Source organism: Macaca mulatta, chromosome 12 (assembly GCF_049350105.2).
Source record: "Macaca mulatta isolate MMU2019108-1 chromosome 12, T2T-MMU8v2.0, whole genome shotgun sequence".
NCBI lineage: Eukaryota > Metazoa > Chordata > Mammalia > Primates > Cercopithecidae > Macaca > Macaca mulatta.
In genome coordinates this window covers 140,948,053-140,972,689 of record NC_133417.1, presented here as the reverse complement: position 1 = coordinate 140,972,689, position 24,637 = coordinate 140,948,053, and the positions used below count along the sequence as shown (strand labels likewise).

The following is a 24,637-nucleotide window of genomic DNA, read 5'->3' as shown; positions in this document are numbered from 1 at the left end:
CAATGGCGTCAATACCTTCATTTCTGACTTGCGAGAATTGTGAGAATACATTTCTGTTTTAAGCCACAGTTTGTGGTACTTTGTTACCACAGCCCTAGGACTGAGGTACACATACATATATTACACACCTGGGTGTGCACACACACACACGCGTGAGCATGCACACCCAATTAAGGAAAGTGTCTATACAAGAGGTTTACTCTCTGACTGCTTTCATGAAATCACAAGCTCTCTACGCAGTGACCCACTTTCGCATTGTTAATTCACTAATTGAAAAACAGTATTTACATCCTTCCCTCATTTGAACCGCATCTTTAAAATTATCTAAATCTTGTGAGTTGGCTCTCTTCACTGTAACAATAAAATATCAACCAAAATGCATCACACAATTAAAAGACAGCAGATGTTACCCACTGGGATGGAGCTAAAATGCATCTGATGTATCTGCTGAAAAGTAGGCTCAGATCTGGCGACGGCTCTGCACCAGAAATGTTTCTACCAAGAGAGCGCTCCCCTGAAGACAGGAAGGCCCTCACCACCTCACCCCTCCCAGCAATCTACATATCCTAGCTACAGGTCAGGATTAGGACATAAAGGATATTCACGCACTAATTAATTCAGAACTGCACAGACACGGAACAGATTCAACATTCAACCTCGAAGCTGCAAAAGGAATCAACCCCGTTAATACCTTGATTTCAGACTTCTAAGAACTATGAGAATACATTTCTGTTTTACGCCACACTGTGTGTGGTAGTTTGTTACTACAGTGCTAGGACTGAAGTACACATACATGTACTACACACCTAGCTGTACATACACACACACACACACACACACACACACACACAAAATTAAGGAATCTGTCAATGCAAGAGGTTTACGACCCCATCAACACCTTGATTTCAGACTTCTGAGAACTATGAGAATACATTTCTGTTTTAAGCCACACTGTGTGTGGTGGTTTGTTACTACAGTGCTAGGACTGAAGTACACATACACGTACTACACACCTAGCTGTACACACACACACACACAGAGTTAAGGAATCTGTCAATCCAAGACTTTTACTCTCTGACTGCTTTCATGGAATCCCAAGCTCCCTGCCGCGTTACCACTTCTGCGCTGCTAATTCACTAACTGAAAAACAGAGTATTTACATCCTTCCCTCATTTGAACTGCATCTTTAAAATTATCTAAATGTTGGCTGGATGTGGTGGCTCATGCCTGTAATCCCAGCACTCTGGGAGGCCCAGGCGGGTGGATCACTTGAGGTCAGGAGTTCAAGACCAGCCTGGCCAATATGGTGAAATCCCACCTCTACTAAAAAATACAAAAAGTATCCAGGCACGGGGGCACGCACCTGTAATAGCAGCTACTCAGGAGGCCTCGGCAGGAGGATCACCTGAACCCTGGAGGCAGAGGTTGCAGTGAGCTGAGATCGTGCCACTGTACTCCAGTCTGGGTGACAGAGTGAGACTCCGTCTCAAAATAAATAAATAATATGATCCAAATCTTGTGAGTTGGCTCTCCTCACTACAAGAATAAAGTTCAACCAAAATGCATCATACAATTAAAAGACAGCAGATATACCCTCTGGGATGGAGCTAAAATCCATCTGATGTATTTGATGAAAAGCAGGCTCGGATCTGGAGACAGCTGTGCACCAGAAATCTTTCTACCGCGAGAGAGCTCTCCCCTGAAGACAGGAAGGCCCTCACCACCTCACCGCTCCCAGCAAGCTACATATCCCAGCCACGGGTCAGGATTAGGATATAAAGGATATTCACGCACTAATAAATCAGAAGAACAGGGTACAGACATTTAAGAAGCACAGGGAGAATCCAAGGAACTATCTGGACAGGCAGATACACAGCAAAATGCCTTTCATTCAAAGCAGCTGCCCAGCTGATCGCTCTAGCAGTCATATGAGGAAAGGGGGGCTGATGAGAAAGGAGCAGTACACCAAGAAATGGGAAGGTCACAGAGCTCACTCAAAATCCAATTCCTCAACCGGGCGCCAGCCACTCCCACCATCGGCTGTGCCCTCACCTTTGTGTGGGTAACTAACCACAGGTGAGGCTGGGCCATCATCGGCTTTGTCAACCTCCAGCACTCCCCAAGGACAACACATCCCTTTGATATTCTCCACACACCCAGGCGACAGCACAGTAAATTATACCCCAAACCCACAACACTCTATACCTAAAGCTTCTCAATTAAGCAAAGCACGGGTAATTGATCAACACTCACTGGACAAAAATTGAAATCACTTTCCAGGTACAGGCTCCCTGAGCATAAGAAGGAATTTCAGGATGGCAGGACCATGGTATGAAAGAAATCACGGCTTCTCATTCACTTTCTTTCCCAAACAGCAAGTATGGCTCCCTTCATTACAAGTTACATTACAACAAGCTACGGCTCCCTGCTGCCACTGTCATGAGGCACACAGTCAAATGAACAGGAAGTAAAAGTCCGTTCCCTGGTCTCGTTAAGAGGGACAAAGACAGTGTGGAACCACCTGCTTGGTTCTACACGGGAAAGGTGGCTCAGCCATGAGAAGAATGAATTCAGCAGCACTAAGAGTCTTCCAGGCACGAGGAGCCACATATTCATAATTCTTTCAGCACCCGGGGGCCCTAGACGCACACCCACTGGGGTGCACCTGGGTGTCTGCTGCTGTCAGCTCCTCACACTCCCACAGAACAATCCCTGGGACCATGAGTGAAAAGATGAGAGGCCACATCCCCAGGGAGGGCTGCTGCAGGGCATGAGAAAAGGTCAGGGATCATGATCTTTCCCCTGACCCAGGAAGCCTTGGGCATGGGGCCCCATGGAGAGGATGAGCTAGTTCCACTCTGCAGATGAAGAAAGGGAGGTACTCACCCACGCTCCTACTCTTAACAATAATGTATTTTTAAAAACCATAGACAACACTATGAAATTTCAATGGAGTAAAATGTACTACTTGAAAAATCAAAGAAGCAGGGCGGTTAGCGATCAGTTTAGGTCCCCCCAAAATCCTTCCTTTTGATGTATAAACGTTCAAGAGAAATGCCTTGGTGTTAGTCAAAATGTAAGGGTCGATTATGCATTGCAAAGACATCACAGCTGGAACCAAACACAACGGAACACACTGTGAATGCCCAGAGGGAAAAAAGCAAAAAGCCACAAAAATGCCCAGCCATACAGCAGAAAGGCTACCATGAGGGAGGCGTGGTCCTTGTTCTTACTCCAGAGACCCAGGGCCTCCAGGGCTGCCCCACCAGACACCTGAACCCCAGAGCCAGGGACAGCCAGAGCAACAGCAACAAAACCAGAGCCCCACCCACATCTAACTTCCTGTGATCCCAGGTTGAAATCCACAGAGTTGCAGGGGCCTGAAGGTAGATTTACTCGGAAAAGGTGGTCATTTCACTTGCAGGTGAGTTAACCTCTGTATAACCTCTACAATAGCGAGCCCTGAGAAATAAGTGGAAAACCCAAGGGAACATCTCTAAAAGATTCTCTAGCTGTCATCAGCTGACTGTGGCTAAAATTCAGACTCCAACACAAAGGAGCAAATAAAAGCCATCAAAACCCAGGGACAGAGCCTTGGCAAAATGTGGCCTTTGCTCATTTCTCCAAATCATGCCATTTTCTAGCATCTGTATGCATTTCTCAGTGGAGAGGCAAGCTTTCTCTTACTGACCCCCACATACGAGCCTTCATTTCCATCTCTCATCTTCCTAAATCATCATTTCCGTACGGAAGGTCTTTTCCTGAAGCGTGAGGTGTTCATTACATGACTGCACAATTCTGCAAAACAGTGGCAGAGCCTCAAGCCACTTCTATACTTTTCCGAACGGTTCCACAGTATTCAGGACAAGAGTTAAATGCTAGGACAGGTGTTACAGGAAACAGGTGAAGCTACTTGGGACTACTGCTAAAAAGACAACTAAGGGACAAAACAGGGTGGAATGTTCAACTGAAAAAAAAGATAAAATGAAACAAAATAGGATGGCACACAGAACAAGGAGGGAAGGGAACGCTACAGTACAAAGTGGTGCCTTTCCTCTCTCTCCAAAACAAGACAAGCGCTGCCATGAAGAAAATGAATAGTTACCTGCATCCATATCTGCAAAGAATGGAACAGCCAGTAAGAAAAAGAAGGAACCAGAAATTCAGTGTCTCAGAGTTGGATTTAACAAGGTTACATGGAGAGAAAATTTCATTTAGAAAACTGCTTGTCAACTACACCCCTTCATTAGGGGACATGGGAGCTAAACGCTTTCCTATCATTATCATAACTTTATTTAAGGCAAAAAATAAAATATGGACATGTTAACTGAAGAAGTAAATGCCTAATGGCAAAAAAAAAAAAAAAATCTTACTCTCATGCAAAATGATTATTAAATGTTTATAAATATAAGGGGGGAAACATACTCAAACATATGGTGGTGGTAATCTGAACGTCTTATCCAGAAAGGCTCTTATCTATAACTCAGTAACATTACATACAAATTATGTATAAATTCAATATCCAGATCACAGAAATGTCCAGTCAATATTTAAAGGAGTAACAGTGGATAAAAAGGACACTGGATTAAAAACGACATTTGAAAGGACAGAACAATTAGATAAGAAATAAATTCAATGGTATTTCATGGTTCTACTGTACTATTCCAAATATCAAAGTGAATATAATGGGTTTGCTAGAAATACTACAGAAGAAACCACATACTTAAGGGTTTTTACTGCTTGGTATGTTTTATTGCTTTCTTGACCTGTGATACATCAAAGTCATGATTTACAATATGCTAAGGAAAAATTTTTAAAAACTACATTCTTAAGCTTCCAACTGCCTGCCAAACAGCATACCTTCCGGAGACTCCTCCTGGACATAAGTGCCCGTCAGGTACCGGTGCACCAGGGCAGACTTGCCGCTGGCCAAGTTACCCACAATTCCCTGAAACAGAAACGGACAACCGTTAAGCATAAGCAAATCACTCTATTTGGCATTTTGCAAATACAAAGAGGCTAAAATAGACAGGAGGCCTAAACACAAACATAACCAAGCACTGGCTGGATGGCCAAAAACAAGCTCGTTCACTACTTCTATTGGAGTAAAAGGGAGTCCAACACTCTTAATTAACATCTCACGTTCTCATCAGCCTCAACAGCTGCAATGGCATCAGCAATGCTGGTATAAACACTGGTTTGGTATTCTTCCAGAAAACAAGCACATTGCTTACATCAGGGCTGTGTTCCTTGAGTTAGCCCGCCGGCATCTACTGTGCACCCTCCAGAGACGGGGAAAAGCAGCAGGTGAGGTGGCATCCAAGGGCAGAGCTGAGTGACGTGGGCAGAGTGGCGAGGACCCATGCATGGTAGCATCTCTAGGGAATGAGTCTAGGGTAGACTTGGGGGCAGGACAACAGGAGCAGAAAAGAGCAGTGTGGGGAGACCGGGGGGTGGAGCAGTGAGGCAGGGGCCGGCCATACAGGTAAGGAGGGCACACACCTGCCTCCCAGACACAGGACCCACCACGGCATCTCCGAGAAAAAGGGGACGGTGCCGGGGCTGCTGGGAGAGACGGCAAAGGTGCTCGTTTGTGCTGGATTAGAAGGCGACCCTCAGGAGTAAGGGTGACATGAGGGCCGCTGTCCTAGCAGTAACCCGGCGACGAGGCTGACGCTCCAGGGGCTTCTTCAGAGGAAGGCTCCCTGTTGACACAGTGGACACACCTGGCCTCCAAGCCTCCAAGTGGGCGGATCCCACAGGAAGCCTCCCTTTCCCTGTGCCTGGGAGCTGTATCCCCCCGACGCTGCCTTCTGTGGGAAGCTGCTCATCAAAAATCTCCTGCATTTTAATCTTTTCCTTCCCCACTAGAACATTGCTAGCGATCAAATTTAAGCATGATCGAACTGATTCCTTTAAAAGCCCAAAACATCACAAGGGACCCATCCTTGGGCACAGGTGCTCATTAAGGCCACCTGCCATTCCCAGAGCTGGGACTCGGCCCCACTTGCTCTTGGCCCCACTTGCTCTCGGTTCCACTTGTTGACCTCCCTCCTGCCTCCACTCAAATTATCTGAAGCTCTGGCCCTGCTGCTACCAGGAAACTGCCCACTAGGTCACCCGTGACTTTCATTTCAAAGCCACTAGCCTGTCTTGCTCTGACCTGACCCCATCACCGGCAGCTGCTGCTAAGATACTCTCTTCCAACTCTCACACTGGCTTCCGCCTCTACCTCCCTCCCAGCCCTGTGGGCTCTTCCTCCATCTGCCGGCACACACTGGGGCTCGCCAGGGCAGCATCCTCACATCTCCAGCTGATCCTCCACTCTAATGTCCCAACATGTGCCTGTCCATATCCAACTTTCTCTCAATGAGCTGTGATTCCATTTAAAAGGAGACGCCCTGCAGATTCTGGAATCATAGCTCGTTGATAGAAGGTTGATGTGGGAAAAAAGCGGCCTATTCCCAAAATCTCATCCCCTGGCCGCCGTCCACCCCAGCTCCAGGCGCCCCTATTCAGCTCCCACGAGGACTTCTTACATATCCATACACCACCTACGTGGTGCTCACGCCTCGACGAGTCCACACCTCGCCTCTCTCCCCCAGACTGCTCATCAGCTCCTGAGGCCACATCACACCCAGCCTCTCAAACCAGAAAGCTGGAGGCCAGCCCCGGCTCCCTCCTGGGCACGCTGCTGCCACCTCGGTGTGGACTCTCCGGTGTGCACAGATCGAGACGGCAGCCTCTAGGGCCTCTCCCTGGCTGCAAGCACCTGCTTTTCATCCCGAGAGCACCAGAGAGGTTCCTGGAAACAAACTGACCATGAGAAAGTGGCATTCCTTCATTTCACAAGCCCTGGGAGACTCCTGCTGCCTGGAGGCCAAACTCCAAACATTTTAGGAACAAACTGTCTCCCTCCAAATCCTCACACACAACTTTGCTGGCAGCTAACGGACCCAGCAGGTCCGTGAACTTGCCACAAGAACACTTCACTACTCCTGTCACCTGAGCACCCCTCCCCTCTCACCTGATGAGGGCTTCACTTTCTCTTGGGAAGGCTTCCCTGCTTTCCTCCCACCCCCAGAGGGCCTTGACAGTGGCTGGTGAGGCCCTGGGCTCCACCTCCCACTACACTTAGGACCCTGAGGGCCAAGATCTCTGTCTCTGGATACCGGCCAGGACACCAACTCCGACTCTGTACACTTGTCATAGTTCCTGGCCCCAGGAGAGGCCTGGTAAACACAAGATGGGTCGATGGATAGATGGATGGCAAGGAAGAAGGATGGGAGGGAGGGAGGAAGGAGAGATGGAAAGGGGAGAGGAGAGGAGGAGAAACAGGAGGGAGGAAGGACCATTGATTAAGTAGATGATGAAGCCAATAGCTATAAGAACAAACAGGGCCGGGTGCGGTGGCTCACGCCTGTCATCCCAGCACTTTGTGAGGCCGAGGCGGGCAGATCACGAAGTCAGGAGATCGAGGCCATCCTGGCTAACATGGTGAAATCCCATCTCTACTAAAAATACAAAAAAATTAGCCGGGTGTGGTGACACACCTATAGTAGTCCCAGCTACTTGGGTGGCTGAGGCAGGAGAACCGCTTGAACCCGGGAGGCAGAGGTTGCAGTGAGCCCAGATCACGCCTCTGCACTCCACTCCAGCCTGGGTGACAGAGCGAGACTCCTCAAAAAAAAAAAAAAAAAAAAGAAAGAAAACAAACAAACAAACATAGAAGAACAAATTTTGCATGAGAGTGTAGAAAAAAGGTTCTCAGTGATTTACAGGCCACCGTGGTCTGCTGTCTGAGTGATGGCTTATGGATCCAAATGTTCTCCTTCACCCAGTCATGGCCACTCCCACTCTCTACTCATCAGCCAGAGTGGCCTTTCTAAAACCTATACCCAGTCCTTTCCTCTTTTATACCCCAGTTACAACCCTCTTGTCTCTCACCTTCCTGCTCTCTGCTCGGCCTTCTAGTCAATCAGCTACCAAGCCCCATCCTAACAGGCCTTACTGTCTCCAGGCAACTAAAGCTTTCCACATCAATCATTCCCTGAAACCTACTCTTTCTATCAGTTCAGATGTCACTTCCTCTGAGAAGCCTGCAGCTATGGTAGGAATATTTAGGCTTCCCCCTCCTACCCACACGCTCCTGGCCAAACTCGTATGTTGAAACCTAACCCCCGGCTGGGCACGGTGGTTCACGCCTGTAATCCCAGCCCTTTGGGAGGCTGAGGCAGGTGGATCACCTGAGGTCAGGAGTTCAAGACCAGACTGGCCAACATGGTGAAACCCCACCGCTACTAAAAAACACATAAATTAGCCAGGCGTGGTGGTACATGCCTGTAATCCCAGCTACTCGAGGCTGAGGCAGGAGAATCACCTGAACCTGGGAGGCAGAGGTTGCAGTGAGCTGAGTTTGCACCACTGCACTCCAGCCTGGGTGACGGAGCTGACAAAAAATAAAAACAAAATAATACATAATTTTTTTAAAAAAGAAACGTAACCCCCGAGGTGATTGTATTACGAGGTGAGGCAGTTGTGGCAGCAGATTAGCGCCCTAATAGAAGAGGCCTGGGAAAGATCTCTTGCCTCTTCCTCCACGTGAGGACACAGCAAGAAGATGCCACCTACAAACCAGCAAGCAGGTCCTCAGGCATCAAATCTGCAGGCACCTTGATCTGGGACTTCCCGGCCTCCACAACTGTGAGCTACGCATTTCTGTTGTTTATCAGCTGCTCGGTGTATGATATTTTGTTACAGGAGCCGGAAGAGACGAAGATACCTTCCTAATGCCACAGTCTCAATTGGATGCCTCTCCTGAAAGCGCCCTTAGGCCACTGCCCCAAGGACATCTTACAAGGGAACACATTATTTTGGAAACAAGAGTATGTTGATCTGGCTCCCTCCAATACTGACAATTCCTCAAAGGCAGGCACCCTGTCTTACTTGTCTTGTTCTCTGAATTCCTGAGTAACACAGAGCCCAAGGTAGACGCTCAACAGCACTGGTCGAGCAAATGAACGACTCCACTGCTGGTGAGTATGAATGAGATGCTTATTACTAAGGCTCAGAGCCAGGCTCAAGTCAGGCTGTGTGGACAGATTCTAAAAAAAGCTGTTTCCCCTCCTAATTCGACATACATCTTTTTTTACCCTGGGGCCTCTATAATCTGAGAATTTCTACCTACTAATTATTCTTTTGCTCAAGGGCACCGCTGTTTGTCAGCTTCATGCTGGGAAAATCCAAAACAGTATGCCACAGAATTAAATTTTTAATTAAGATCAGTTTCTCTTTCCCGAGGAAGAAAATGCTCAAAAACCAAACATCCTTTGGTCTGCGCCTTCTCTGCATAGCAACGTTCCTGCCTTCTGCCTAACAAGACGGGCAAAGACTAAGCTCACACCTTAGGGGAACAAAGGCAATCAATCTTGGAGTGCAGTGGAAGGGGCTTGGTTTGGCTGGAACAGCCATCTCACAGACCACCTCACAGTCACACATGATGGCATTATTTTACTTTGAAACGCTGGTGGAAATGAACGGTTGATGGTGAAAGGAAAATAAAATAAGGGGTCAGAATGCCCTTTCAAGTGCATCACGTCACCCGTGAAGGTGTCGGAGCGGCTGCTGGAAGTAAACCAAGATGGAGGAAATCAATCCAGAGCGAGCCAAAGAGTTACGTGAGGAGGAATGAGGTGTCTTAAAAACCACAGAACTACACGCTCAAGGCAGGAAGAGGTCGCCACTGTCAACCCCGCATCGTCTGTGCAGGGCCATGAAGTGTGTCGGAGCCCATACTCGGCCCTTCATATTACAAGGCCAAAGGGAACGCAGTGTCTTTCTAAACTGTTTTTCTCCAGCGCCCCACACTTCACCACTGACCTGCTAACCTTGAGGTTTGCTAAGAAGGGAATCAAGGCTTTTAGAAAAATCCCAGTTGGTGTTCAATGAAAACACACAAATAGGATGTGAGGAGCTGGGGACTGAGGTCCCCGACACAGGCAAGATGTCCAGGGCCTATCTACCTTCCCCTCCGACACAAGCATCAAGTCTTTACCGTTGTTGGGCACACATCTGCAGCCAGCGGTGGTTGGCTCCTCTGCAGCACCAAAAGCAATTGGTCATGGACGATCTGACCACAGTGCAACTTCAGAAAACATAAGGCCGGGTGCCGTGGCTCATGCCTGTCATCCCAGCACTTTGGGAGGCCAAGGCAGGCGGATGACTTGAGGTCAGGAGTTCGAGAACAGCCTGGCCAATGTGGTAAAATCTTGTCTCTACTAAAAATACGCAAATTAGCCAGATGTGGTGGTGGGCACCTGTCATCCCAGCTACTCAGGAGGCTGAGGCACGAGAATCACTTGAACCCAGGAGGCAGGTTGCAGTGAGCCGAGATGGCCCCACTGCACTCCAGCCTGGGTGACAGAGTGAGACCCTGTCACAAAAAAAAAAAAAAAAAAAGAAAACATAAGGCATGGTACTACCACTCTTGAGAAGAAAGCGAACATTGAATTTTTTTCTCTGACAGATTTCAAAAGATTCATTGCAAAATGTTACATAAAGGGCCTACTGGAGGCTTGCCATGACATCATGTCACTGCTGCATTTGCGAAGCAGGGGCTGGGATCCTGAGACGCTGACCTAAAGGGCCACCTGTCCTGGGGGGGCTGCACTAGGAAGGAAACAATTGCAGCCCTATAGGCACTTGGAGGCTGCTTAGGAAACAAAGCAGCGCTTTCTTCAGACCCTGAGCACTCCTTAGCACACAAGGGATCTGCTGGGGCTGCCGATGAGGACCAGCGCCCGCTGATGCCACACAGGAAGGCACTTGGGCTAGAGCAGAGCTGGTGGGCCTGCCAGGATCTAGTCCATCCACACTGAGGCCAGGGACAAGAGCGTTCTGAGAACTGTAGAACCAACAACAATGAAGTCCCCGGTGTCAGCAAATTGAAGCAAGCCTTAAGACAATCCGTTTCAGAATGAGGAGCCCCTGCTGCCTTAAATGCAACTGTCTCTCCTCCAGCTCTAGGCAGATATTCCAGAAAATCACATGCCTTCAAAATACTGGTAGAGTACAAGTTTTTGGTGGTAAGCATCCTCGATTACGGGTTGGTATGATCATGTGGGCCCTCTCTAAACCTGTAACACCTGGAACTGCCAAGTCAGGAGGTTCGATACTTGACGATCAGTTAGTCTGTAATGTTGGCACTGGGGTGGCCACTGGCCCTGTGTGGCTATTTCAATTTAAATGAACTAGAATCAAACTTAAAATGCAGCTCCTTGATGGCACTGACCGGCCACATTTCAATCACTCAACAGCCACATGGTGCCAGCCACGACCGCATTGGGCAGTGCAGACACAGGAGGTTTTTACCATCGAGAAAGTTCTATCAGGCAGTGCGGTGGTGGAAGCCCTAACTCCAGGTTCAAACCTCAGCTCCACCACTTACTGTGGCTCCTTGGGCAAGTTCTTCACGTCTCTGAGCCTCGATTTCCTCATCTGTGAAATGGGGATAACCATACCTACCCCTCCCCATGGGGCAGTTGTCAGGAATTAAGTAATGTTGTCAAGCACTCAGAACACGACCCGCACAGAGCCGAGCCAGCGCTGTATCGACACCATCACCACCAGTAAAGCACCGTGCCTGCTGTTCCGTGCCCATCACAGCACCCGAGTGGCAGGGGCTGTCTTAACAGGGAGTAACTGAAACTGGGGGATTGTTCTGGAAATCTCCTGGTAACAACATTGCCAAGCCTGTGCCATTCATTCAACGCATATTTCCTGGACGGCTTCAATGGGCTTAAGACACCCTGCCAGTGCCACGGTGACAAAGCACACAAAAGGCAGAAAGAGGAGGCTCTTTGCAGGCCAGTCTTGCGGAACCCCAGGCTTCTGAGACAGCACTGGGACTGAGAGATGCTTTGTCTCCCATGGGCGAGTGCTGCAGGGACAGCCCAGAGACCTTCAGGGAGGAACGGGGCAGGGGGCAGACACTGGGAAGGAGATGGGCCCAGCCGACGACACCCCGTGGTCGCAGTGGGGATGGGTGTGTCAGACACCAATGAGAGAGAGGGCACAGTGACCACGGGGCCTTCCATCTCAGGACACCTCCCACTCATTGTACTTCATCTCCTAAGTTTAAAAACGAATACTTTTCCTGGTGACAAAAGTGTCTTCAAAGACCTAGAAGTTCTTTGTTGCTCTATCTCCTCATCTCAGACAGGAAAGACCGAAAGGATCCTGTCTCCTGGCCCCTGTCCTGTCCTCCAAGCACGCAATGAGGTTGGGGGTCAGTGGGGAGGAGTCCACGGGCCGCAGGGGATCTGGTGCTGTCTATAGAAATGCAGAGGACAGAGACACCAGGCAGGCCCATGCCGGAGCCTGTAGAACAGTGAGAGCTCATCTGCTTTCCTTTCATGGTCAAATTAGAAAATACATACACACACATATAGAAATTAGACATATATGCACACATATATACATACATACATAAATATAAACACACACACACGGAAATTAGACATATGTACACATATATACCTACATACATAAACATACACACAGATACCACATATTTCACAACAAAGAACGTGGTTGTTTCAAAGTTCGACTTGCCCCTTCCTTCAGTCCTATGGTGGGTGGTGACTAGAGGGGAGTGGCTGGAAAGGGTGGCTGCAATGGACCACTTTTTACATACGCCAATTCGAAGCTCTAGATAATTTCACCAAAAGGGTAAAGTTCATAATAAATGATAAAAATTTTAATTTTATGGGCGGGCGTGGTGGCTCAAGTCTGTAATCCCAGCACTTTGGGAGGCCGAGACGGGCAGATCACGAGGTCAGGAGATCGAGACCATCCTGGCTAACACGGTGAAACCCTGTCCCTACTAAAAAATACAAAAAACTAGCCGGGCGAGGTGGCGGATGCCTGTAGTCCCAGCTACTCGGGAGGCTGAGGCAGGAGAATGGCGTAAACCCAGGAGGCAGAGCTTGCAGTGAGCTGAGATCCGGCCACTGCACTCCAGCCTGGGCGACAGAGCGAGACTCCGTCTCAAAAAAAAAAAAAAAAATTTTTTTTTCATTTTATGCCAATACTTGGTCATAGGGTAAATAGTTACATTTCAAAAATGATGGATGCCAAAGCTTGGCGACCCATTACAGAAGCTTTCCGTGACATCCTGCAAAGGACAAATCAACCCACCCACGAGATATAAGAGAGAGGAGGATGATGGCCTCTGCCCGGCACACGAAACGCCACCCTCGCTGGGTGGCAGTCATGGCTGTCGTAGCTGTCCCAGGGGCACTCAGGGACTTGGACTCTAGTCCCAAGCTACCAGCTACACCTGGCCCTTCCCAGGAACATACCCAGAGTCACACTCCCCGTCTGGGCCCACGGCGATGACCAGCTGCCTGGGAATGCAGGCTTGTTTGTGCACAGAGCCCCTCCCTTCCCACAGGTGAGGAAGGACAACTGTCAGGGCCAGAAGGAACCACTCACCACTTTGAGCTCCGGGACAGATCGACTCAGCGTCCATTCCTGGCTGTTCACAAAGGCATCTGAAAAAGAGGAGGACACAAAGTCAGACACCACAACTCACGTAAAGGCCAAGTCAAAGTACCTTCAATGGACCATATTCCCATCCGAAGGTCACCGGAGATGGTGCAGACCAGCCTCCCTGTGTCACTGCCACTCCAGAAAGAGCAGTTTGTCCCAGTTCATGACACTCAGCTAGATGCCAGTGGGGTGTTCCAGCTCCAAGTCTGAGGTCGGTAACACATGCTCTGTCCAATGACTTCGGAAGTTACTGAAAAATCTAACTTTTCATTTTTCCCCTGCTCAAGCCACAGCCCTTCCTAAGGAGGAGCATGTATCTTCAGACCCTCCTGACTGTGCCTGCTCACAAGTGTGGAGATATTTAAGGACACGCCTAGCTTTCTGGGAAGTGATTCTGTTAGAGCCAGTAGGTCCACTTTTGGCCTTTTGGTTGTCTACTACAATAGTCACTTTTCTGAAATCCCACACACACAGAAAAAAGTACGACGACTGAATCTGAAGATCTTAACACTCACAATGTAAGTAAACACTTTAGTGTTTATAAATAACAGATTATAGCTCAGAAGAAAGATCTGGTGCTAGAGTTTTGATCCTCACAAAGATATTAAACACTGAAGACCCAGCCAGGATGGTTTAGACTATGTCAGAAAGATGCAGGGCTCCTAAGCTCCATGGGGTGGTCTACAGAGCCCAGCCCTGTGCAGGGGCACTCTCCTGCCGCCTCCCCTGATGGGCTGTGCACAGGGCGCCCACCCGATACAGATGACCCAAACGACCATGGCTTAACCTGCGACCCAGTTTTCCACACCCACCACAAGCCACTCTTATCATAAATGAGACCCCACAATAGTAGCCATGATCTGTCCTGATGACCACGTGGCAGCTCGGTCAACACAAGCCGAGTGGGCTGGACTAGAGGAAGGAAGTGCATCCCACTGACAGAAAAACAGCTCTTTCCACATGGGATTCACTTCCGATATACTGTCCTCCAATGTTGAAACTCACTCGACATTATGTCTGAGAAGTGACGTGATTCACAAGATGCCTAAAAGTTAACAAAAACCATCACCTTCAAAGAATTGTGTGATATGAGGACCGCGTGGATGCAGGGCTGGAAGCCAAGGGCCTGACCAGACCACGGATGTGACACAGGAAGGCAAGACCAGCATCTGAAGGAGGCCAGGCACACCCTGGGGAGCACAATCCACCAGGTCACACGATGGGGGAGCACAACCCATCAGGTCACACACTGGGGAGGGAGCACATCTCACCAGGTCACATGCTGGGGAGCACATCCCACCAGGTCACACGCGGGGGAGCACGTCCCACCAGGTCACACGCTGGGGGAGCATGTCCCACCAGGTCACACGATGAGGAGCACGTCACACGTGGGGGAGCACGTCCCACCAGGTCACACGCTGGGGGAGCACGTCCCACCAGGTCACACGCTGGGGAGCACGTCCCACCATGTCACTTGCTGGGGAGCACGTCCCACCAGGTCACACGCGGGGGAGCACATCCCACCAGGTCACAGACTGGGGGGGCACATCTACCCAGTGTGTGCTGGGCGGGGAGCCGGCGGGGCAACGGTGCAGCAAACCAACCAGATGCCACAGGCCCTACAACGACAGCACCAAGGGTCTCCCGATGTCGAGTGAGACATCCAGTCAGAGGAACACTCCCTGCTCCAGAAAAGGATGGCTGGGTAGATCAGGAGATCTGAGTAATCTCTAGAGGGCAGAGACTTTTGGGGCACAAAAACGCCTATCCAGCCGGCAGAGCAGGCCAGCAGAGGCCCATCTGCAGGAGCTCAGGAGGAAAGCACAAGAGCCCTGAGGAAGAAGACGCCTGGGAGGCGGACTTCTCCCTGCACCGCCCACAAAGACTCCAAGTTACCGTCCCTCTACTCTCCTCCCACTGACATGGACGCATTGGCAGCTAAATATCGGGGGTGCACATTGTGATTTTGCATAATTGCGCACCCAAACACCACCCCAACATGCTGCAGACAAACTTTACCCGTGGACAGATGACGTGAGGAACGCACTAGCATGGGCACTCAGCAGGCGCTCAGTGGTAACTAATTGTGTCTTAATACCATGAGTGAACAGCATTACCAATTAAGTTGCAAAACACTTCTTTCTGTTACCAACTACTCTCGCAGAAAAACGGCAATGTGGCCTCAGAGGATCTGCAGGGTGACCCCAATGGTCCAGGGAAAACTGACAGGTCAATGATGATGACTCCAAAATGCATGCACCAATAGTGTCCAGCTTCTCAGAACGTCACCCTGTTGCTGCACTGTAACAAACCACACCCTGGTTAAGTAACTGTGGATATATCCACATAATGAAATAGTAAAACCAGTAATTGAAGCTCAACATACTGCAGTGGAGATCCCCCAAGGTCCCCAGGCTATTATCAAATGAAGACAGCCAGGCATGATACAGAGATGGATGGACAGGACCCTCACAAACACATTCCTAAAAAGTGTATGGGGGGTGAGGGGTGCAAAACATGCATATGCTTGTCAAAGCTGAGACTGTTTCTGGTAAAATTTCAAACTTAACAGGTGCTGATTTAGGGTTAGGAACTGGATGGCTGAAGTCAAGGGTGATGAGACGATTTTCCTTTCATTGTTACCTTCTGGCACCTTTTAAGTTTTATTCCGTTTGGCACATAAGAAATTAAATTGTGAAGTTTTAAAAATGAACTTTAATAGTAAAACAAAGAGGGTAAACTGTGAATTAAAATTAGCTCTATTCATCAATGCACTGCTGATTTTTCAACACATACCACCATAAGATTAACTTTCTAACAATAAATATAAAATATTCATTATAAATTAACAGTGCTCCATTAAACAAAGATGCATGATTATATAAACATTGGAACAATGTGAGGCATCTTTTTACTTGCAAATACATCCTCACTTGAATGGAACATATTTGTGTTTGTGGCAACAAGAGTAATAAAATACATGCTAGACTCAATTAGCCAAAACTCCTCATCTTCCATTAAAAAATATTTATTTTAAAAACTTTCATCACCTCCGTTACTGCCCAGTCAAAATGGAATGCTGCCTCCTACAAAGCTAAATGAAAATTAACAAAGATTCGCGAAAGCCATACATACCAAAATAGTCCTTCCTCCTACTCCACTATGGGGACCTATCTGTGAGCTGGACACGGTGCTGGCGTGCAATTGTTCATCACTCAGTAGGTGGGGTCGAGGAAGGGCGGGGCAGGGCCCAGGCCAGCTGTTCTGCCTCCTTCTGAAGTGCAGGAACACCGGAAGGATAAACATGCTTCAGGGAAACACAGCTGGGCATGTGCGCATAAGTGTGTGGATGCACATCCGGATACATGCACACCTGTGTTCCTGGATCAGCCAGAATCCAGTGTCACAGAGGATGCAGCTCGTTCTCAGAAGTGTCTCGACCAGGAGTTCAAGACCAGCCTGGACAACATGGCGAAACCTTGTTTCTACTAAAAATACAAAAATTAGCCAGGCGTGGTGGCACATGATTGTAATCCCAGCTGCTCAGGAGGCTCAGGCAGGAGAATCGCTTGAACCCGGGAGGCAGAGGTTGCAGCGATCCGAGATCCCACCATTGCTCTCCAGCCTGGGTGACAGAGTGAGACTGTCTCAAAAAAACAAAACAAAACAAAACAAAACCACGTCTTGTGAGTGTCTTACAGTTGAGGTTGGTGACAGTAATGATCCTTCCCAAGAGCTAGCCAGGTGCTGGGCTCACTGACCACTGCAGCCCTTCAGGGCAGGTTCTCCCTGCTGCTGCCCCTGGACATAGCGGGACACTTGGGAAAGTCCCCCTTGGCAATGCCAGATTCTAAAACCCTCCCTCATTACCTGCTGTGTGGCTCAGAGTCTGCTTGCCCTAGACTCACCTGGGACGCTTAGCAAAGCCGGCAACAGGTGAGCATCAGCCAGGACTCTGGAAATTAGAGCCTACAAATCGGCATTTCTTTTTTCTTTTCTTTTTTTTTTTTTGAGACAGAGTCTCACTCTGTTGCCAGACTGGAGTGCAGTGGCACGATCTTGGCTCACTGCAACCTCCACCTCCCGAGTTCAAGCAATTCTCTTGCCTCAGCCTCTCGAGTATCTGGGACTACAGGCGCCCACCACCACACCCGGGTAATTTTTGTATTTTTAGTAAAGACGGGGTTTCACCATGTTGGCCAGGATGGTCTCGACCTCCTGACCTCATGATCGCCTGCCTCGGCCTCCCAAAGAGCTGGAAATATAGGCAAGAGCCACTGCACCTGGCCTCAAATCAGCATTTCTAACAAGCTCCCTGCAGAGCTCTGTCCACGCTTTATTACTCTCTATCTTCAATTTTTCAAAATTTGCTAGGCAGATGTTACAAATGCAAAACACCAAGAGTGGGAATTTCTGAGAAATGTGAAAACAGCACAGGTTGTCATGGGCAGAAAGTGCTGCAGTTACTGAGGCTAAAGGCTCTTACCTACCCCACGACGCAGCCCTCAGAGATGAGTCCTGCTTTTCCCACCTGGCCCTGCCCATCCCAGTGTCCATGGGAGACCAAGAGGAGGCAGAGGGAAATTGGTGAGGGGTCAGGGAGCCAGGAGTCATGGGTCTGACAATTACCTCAGTTAACTTTCTGGTCTCTCCATTTCCTTGCCATAAAACAGAAGCATTTCTGGCCGGGTGCAGTGGCTCACGCCTGTAATCCCAGTACTTCGGGAGGCTAAGGGGGGGTGGATCACCTGAGATCAGGAGTTCAAGACTAGCCTGCAGGCGGATCACCTGAGTTCAGTTCGAGAATAGCCTGCAGGCGGATCACCTGAGTTCAGTTCGAGAATAGCCTGCAGGCGGATCACCTGAGTTCAGTTCGAGAATAGCCTGCAGGCGGATCACCTGAGTTCAGTTCGAGAATAGCCTGCAGGCGGATCACCTGAGTTCAGTTCGAGAATAGCCTGCAGGTGGATCACCTGAGGTCAGGAGTTCGAGACTAGCCTGGTCAACATGGCAAAACTCCGTCTCTACTAAAAATACAAAAATTAGCTGGGCATGGTGGCGGGCGCCTGTAATCCCAGCTACTTGGAGGTTGAGGCAGGAGAATTGCTTGAACCAAGAGGCAGAGGTTGTGGTGAGATGAGATTGTGCCACTGCACTCCAGCCTGGGGGACAGAGCAAGGGAAGGGAAGGCTGCACTCCAGCCTGGGGGATGGGGGGAGGGGGGAGGGGAGGAGAGGAGGGGAAAGGAGGGGAGAGGGAGGGGGAAGGAGGGGAGGAGGGAGGGAGGGAGGAGGGGAGGGGGAGGGGGAGGGGGAGGAGGGGAGGAGGAAGGGAGGGAGGAGGGGAGGAGGAGGGGGAGGAGAAAGGGAGGGAGGGGAGGAGGGAGGAGGGGAGGGGAGGGGGAGGAGAAAGGGAGGGAGGGGAGGAGGGGAGGGGAGGGGGAGGAGAAAGGGAGGGAGGAGAGGAGGGAGGAGGGGAGGGGAGGGGGAGGAGGGAGGGGAGAGGGAGGGGAGAGGGAGGGGGGAGGGGAGAGGGAGGAGGATGGGAGGGAGAGGGGAGAGGGGAAGGAGGAGGGGAGGGAGGAGAGGAAGGGGGGAGGGAGCAGGGGAAGGGGAGAGGGAGGAGGAGGAAAGGGAGGAGAGGAAGGGAAAGGAGCAGTTATCTCCTAAGGCTTCTGTAAGGTCCCAAGGAGATGCTACCAAGGAGGTGGCAGGATGCCTGGGAAAGGGCCCAACTATCCACAGAGGAAGCCCCCTATTACCTTTGGAGGTAGGATTAAAGAGCAGAGCTTGAGGCCCCACTGTCCAGGTGCCACAGCGGGGGAGGACGCTCCTGCTCAGAGACAGGCACACCGGCTACCTGAACTTGCTGCTGCGCTGGAGGCACAGGTGAGCCTGGGGCACCATATGGCCTGCCGAGTCCTGATGAAGCAACCACACCACGGAGATCGAAAACTGTGGCTCAGGCCGGGCGTGGTGGCTCACGTCTGTCATCCCAGCACTTTGTGAGGCTGAGGCGGGCGGATCACTTGAGGTCAGGCATTTGAGACCAGCCTGGCCAACATGGTGAAACCTCGTCTCTACTAAAAATATAAAAACTAGCCAAGTGAGGCGGTGTGCACCTGTAATCCCAGACTACGTGGGAGGCTGAGGCAGGAGAATTGCTTGAACCTGGGAGGTGGAGGTGGCAGTGAGCTGAGATTGCGCCACTGCATTCCAGCCTGAGAGACAGAGCCAGACTCTGTTAAAAAAAAAAAAAAAAAAAGAAAGAAAGAAAAGAAAACTGGCTCACAGTGACCATTAACTCTACACGGAGTAAAACAAACTAAAAGCCATTACTAGAGTTAGTTTTCATCCCAGGTCAACTTATATTGCATCAAACCACATAAAATTGCCAGGTCAATTTGACCGCAGCCAGGAGGAGATGCTCCAGCTTGGAGACGGGCACACGAGCTACCTGTACTCGCTGCTGCACTGGAGCCACAACTATGGTCAAATATGGTTGAATAACGGCAATTTCATAGGGAGGTTCAACCTACAGCACATAAACATGCATGAAAAAAGTCATCCATGTGATATGACTACTAACAAATACCAGAAATTCTAGAGTGGGAAGTAATCCTGGAAATGCCTCCAGTTGGCCTTTCTTAGCATTCTACCTCAGCAAACAACAGCATCAAAGGAACAGGGTCCAAGGACTACAGTCAAGGAAGAGAACTTTCAGAGGAGACTGGACCTGAGATAAGGAAGCCCCACCTTCCCAGGCTGCAGGAGCCCGGCTGCAAGGACCAGGGAAGGCAGCTCCTGTCCAGCGGTGCTTCCACTGCGTCCTTCCTGGGGATTTCAGAGCCTTCTGCTAAAGGCTCCCTGACAATCTTCATTCGACAAGGGAGCCAGGACCTCATCTTCATTAAGACAGCCATCGCCTGGGAGGTAGGCTCATTCCCCAGCAGAATTATGGACTCTAATTTTCTCCTCCAAATTATCAACTAGAAGCACAGCGGGCAGCCAAATATCAGAATGACTTGATGGTCTCCTGTGTCATGCTCACCCCAGCCCAGCCCCCAGCCCTGTTTGGCTCCAGGAACCACAAATATGCATTCCAGACAAAACTCGTGAAATTATACACAAGGGTAAAAAAAGGAACCAGAAATTGCAGGTGAGATTTTAAAAACAACATATTATCTCAGAGATGGGGATGTTTCTTTGAAAACCTTAAATGTCACAAGGATTTTAACTATTATTTTTAGCACAGAAAAGGGGAGGTGCGTTTATTTTTAGTTTAAAGCAGCCGTAAAGTCCCCAGATATAAAATAAAACAACAATGGAAGAAAGATGGCACATCCACACAGAGGAGAGGAGCGCTGGAGGAGGCTGTGGCTGCCGCGGCCGGGTCAGTTCTGTGCCGGGAAGGAAGTGGAGTCCTTAATAAAGAAATCCATTTCAATGCAGCCGGAAAAGAGCCCGCTGCAAACTGGATCAGACATAATCCGCTGATGACTTTCAAATGCAGGACTTAGCAGAACTTCACCAGTACAGTTTCAATGGTATGATTTAATTTCTTATTTGGAAATCCTTGAATCCCTATAATAACTGAAACAAAACATAAACCCTGGGGATACCAGATTGGTTTCAGACTTCCCTGGAAGTTCAGGCTCAAAGATCCTTTTCAGCAGCCTCAAAGATCCACAAACAAGACAGGTTCCCACCCTGACACGTCCCGACAGCATCCCCTGCCCTCCCATTCACCGGGCCCTCTCAGTGCAGGGTGACGAACACCTGGCCACCGACATGCCACCATGCCCACGCCTGCAGGCACATCCACACCATTGCCTACAATTCCAAGGCTCTTTCCCCCGAGCCCTGAGGTGACTCAGAATCTGTCACAACAATGTCAGCATTTGACTGGGTCCTCTCTCTTCTCCTCTAAGGAAATCCCAAAGCAAAAGTCTGCCAGCCCAAGTGGGCTCTAGAGGATTTGCAGGTTTTTAACTTCTTAAGATGATGGTGACTGTTTTTCCTCTCTCTCTTTCTCTCATATATATACATACATATATACATATATACACATATATACACAAAATACACACGAGTATATAATATATACATAATATATGCATATAACTATATTATATATTATAGAGAGTACATAATACATATAGGCATATATTATATATTATAAATATATACTATATAGAGTATATAATACATAATATACACATAATATATACATATGTGTATATTATAAATATATACTATGTAGAGTATATTATACATATATAATATATATAATGTATACTATACGAACACACACACCCAAGATTGATTCTCACTCTGTCACCCAGGCTGGAGTGCAGTGGCACAATCTTGGTTCACTGCAACCTCTGCCTCCAGGGTTCAAGGGATTCTCCTATCTCAGTCTCTCGAGTAGCTGGGACCACAGGCACGTGATACCATGCCTGGTTAATTTTTGTATTTTCAATAAAGACAGGGTTTTGCCATGTTCCCCAGGCTGGTCTGGAACTCCTGACTTCAAATGATCCGCCTACCTTGGCTTCCCAAAGTGCTGGGATTACAAGTGTGAGCCACCAAGCCCCACCTCATTTCCATTACAGTTTCTTCAAAAGCATTCCTGAGTGCCTCATAATACTCCTGCTCCAGAATCACCGTGTTCCCCAAGAACGTCCTTGTTGTGGGTGTCTAAAGCACTGCTTAAAGGATTCATGTCTGACAGCAGCAAAGCAGAGGGCGTGAGGACTTGAAAGTGAAAACGGCAAGGAAGAAAACTGCCCTTTCCTTTTTAAAATGTGAAAACAGAGGCCCCACCTACAGCCTTGAGGGGCGGAGCACAGTTCTCCCGCGCTGCTGGGATTATTTTCCACATTTCCTTTAGATGAACTGTGTTTCATTAGCTGAGGCTGCTTCAGAATATTTAATGCATAAATAATAACTTGACAATCCTGAAACCCGTGCCCCAATTCCACCTAATTTCCACCTCACTGTTATAAACCAAAGTGATAACAGGTTTTGTTGCAAGCATCTTCCTAGGGCAGGTTTTGGGTCCAGTGCAGTATGGCCTTCTGGCCCCAGCTTGTTAACCTACAGGCTGAGTACAAGCTTGTTCACAGATGCAGGGACGACGTTCACCCCAAGCTCCAGAAACAGGCCATTCCCCCAACACCGAGGCCCCCAGAAAAACCAGCCTCAGGTTGCCTCCAAAATACATTTTGCGGCCTCCTTGGCACTTCTGGCAAAGCCCCACACCTCACAAGTTCCTTGTTTCACAGTCTCACTTCCATCTTTAATTCCCGAACCTGGACTTGGTAGAGAGTGCAGACACCCGCACTGCGATGGCAGAGAGTGCAGACACCCCCACTGAGAATGCTGGTTCTCCTGGAGCCCGGACTGCTGACGCGGTCAGTGGAGAAGGAATGGCCTGCCCATCCTGTGGGTAAAGCACTGCGGCTCTCAAAACCAAAACTGCTTTCGAGTTTGCATCTCCGAGTGACGTTAACCACTTTGGGCATGCAATGCAATTTGGATGTGGTCCTTTACTTTTTGGAGGGCATTTCATGACTCTAAGAAGTAAACTTCAGCCACAAAATGCTGCGGGGGTTTTACAAAGAGGGAGGGAGTATCCAAGATCCCATTTAACCCCTGAGGAGTCACAGAACTCCAGGGGAAAAAAGTACAATTCAACTTCGGGTATATAGTGAGCTCCAATGTTATGAAAAGTCAGCCCCAGTTTCCCCTGCTAAAGGGACCAAGCCCCTGATCACCACCATCCAAAACCTTCTTAGCCTTCCTACAAATACATCAGGCTCTCTGGACCAAGATAATCCAACCAAAGACACTGCCTGCATCTACAGGAGGTCTCCCCAGGCCCTGGGGCCCCGTCCCCTGACCCAGCTCATCCACTGTAGTTCCCATGCCTCGCAGTAACACCTGACTCCCCCCACCAAAGGAGGGGAAAACCTGGAGGGGAAGGGAGAGGGCATGGGGCCCAGTGGGGACATCCTGCCCAATCAGTTCTTTCCTTCCCACCTTCCAGTCCCTCCTGTGCGAGCCTGGGGTGGGGGAATGGGGGGTGGTGTGTCTGATGCCAGTGCTGGTCCAGGCCCCCATCTCCTGCCTGCACCACCGACCAGCCACAGGGACGGGGCTCCCCTGTGCTCCTCTCCTCTCTAATCTCCAGACACCTGCCTTCAGGAGCTTGCTAAAAACCCACCCCAGGGTTTTCACACGCTGACTACATGTTCAATTTATTGTTGAGCCTCTGAGTAACTGAGCTTCTATCTAAAGTGGGAAGAGCAATAAAAATTTAAAAATTGTGATAGGTGTGGTGAACAATTATGCAACCATCAAGCTGCTACAATAACAAGAACCTGAGAAAATGACTGTAGGAACACACTGAGCGCCACCACCAGAACGCCAGCTGTCACACTAGGGAGACATGGCCTCCTGCCAGGGGTTCCTGGCACCCCTAAGAAGCGGTAGAACATTGTCACCTTAGACCAAAGCCAGAATCCTACATTTCATATAAGACGTAGAATTTTGAACAGATCTCGAGAATGTTTTAAAACATGTTAACACCTAAAATGAAACCGCCGAGTCCTTGGGAGTAAAAATGTTGAAATAGGGATATTTTATGAAAAGTTACGAGTCAGAAACTGCAAGAGAAAACAAAATTCGTAGGTTAAATTCACAGCCTTTTTTTTTTTTTCCTGAGATGTAATAGTAGACAGCTATTTGTCTTACTGCAGTTTGGGTGGACATATATATTATTTATTAAAACGGGTCCCCAACCGCGGGGACATGGACTGGTACTCACCCATGGCCTGTTGGGAACAGGGCCACACAGCTGGAGGTGAGCGGCGTGTGAGTGAGCAAAGCGAAGCTTCATCTGTATTTACAGCCACTCCCCATCGCTCCCATTACCTCCCGCACCCTGCCTCCTGTCATATCAGTGGCGGCATTAGAGTCTCATAGGAGTGCGAGCTCCACTGTGAACCGCACCTGTGTGGGATCTAGGATGCGTGCTCTTTATGAGAATCTAATGCCTGATGATCTGAGGTGGAACAGTTTCA

At 49.1% G+C, this 24,637-nt stretch overlaps 1 protein-coding gene across 4 annotated transcripts in view; it reads right to left on the bottom strand.

The window, feature by feature from the left end:
- The window catches only part of AGAP1 (ArfGAP with GTPase domain, ankyrin repeat and PH domain 1), a 647,080-nt gene that overhangs the window by 420,986 nt on the left and 201,457 nt on the right, over window positions 1-24,637 (bottom strand). For all 4 annotated transcript variants that reach the window (XM_015111237.3, NM_001261633.1, XM_077956100.1 and 1 more), the window contains 2 exon segments: window positions 13,495-13,553; window positions 4,861-4,948 (listed from right to left, as the gene is read on the bottom strand). In XM_015111237.3, the coding sequence (XP_014966723.1) occupies window positions 4,861-4,948; window positions 13,495-13,553 (147 nt within the window).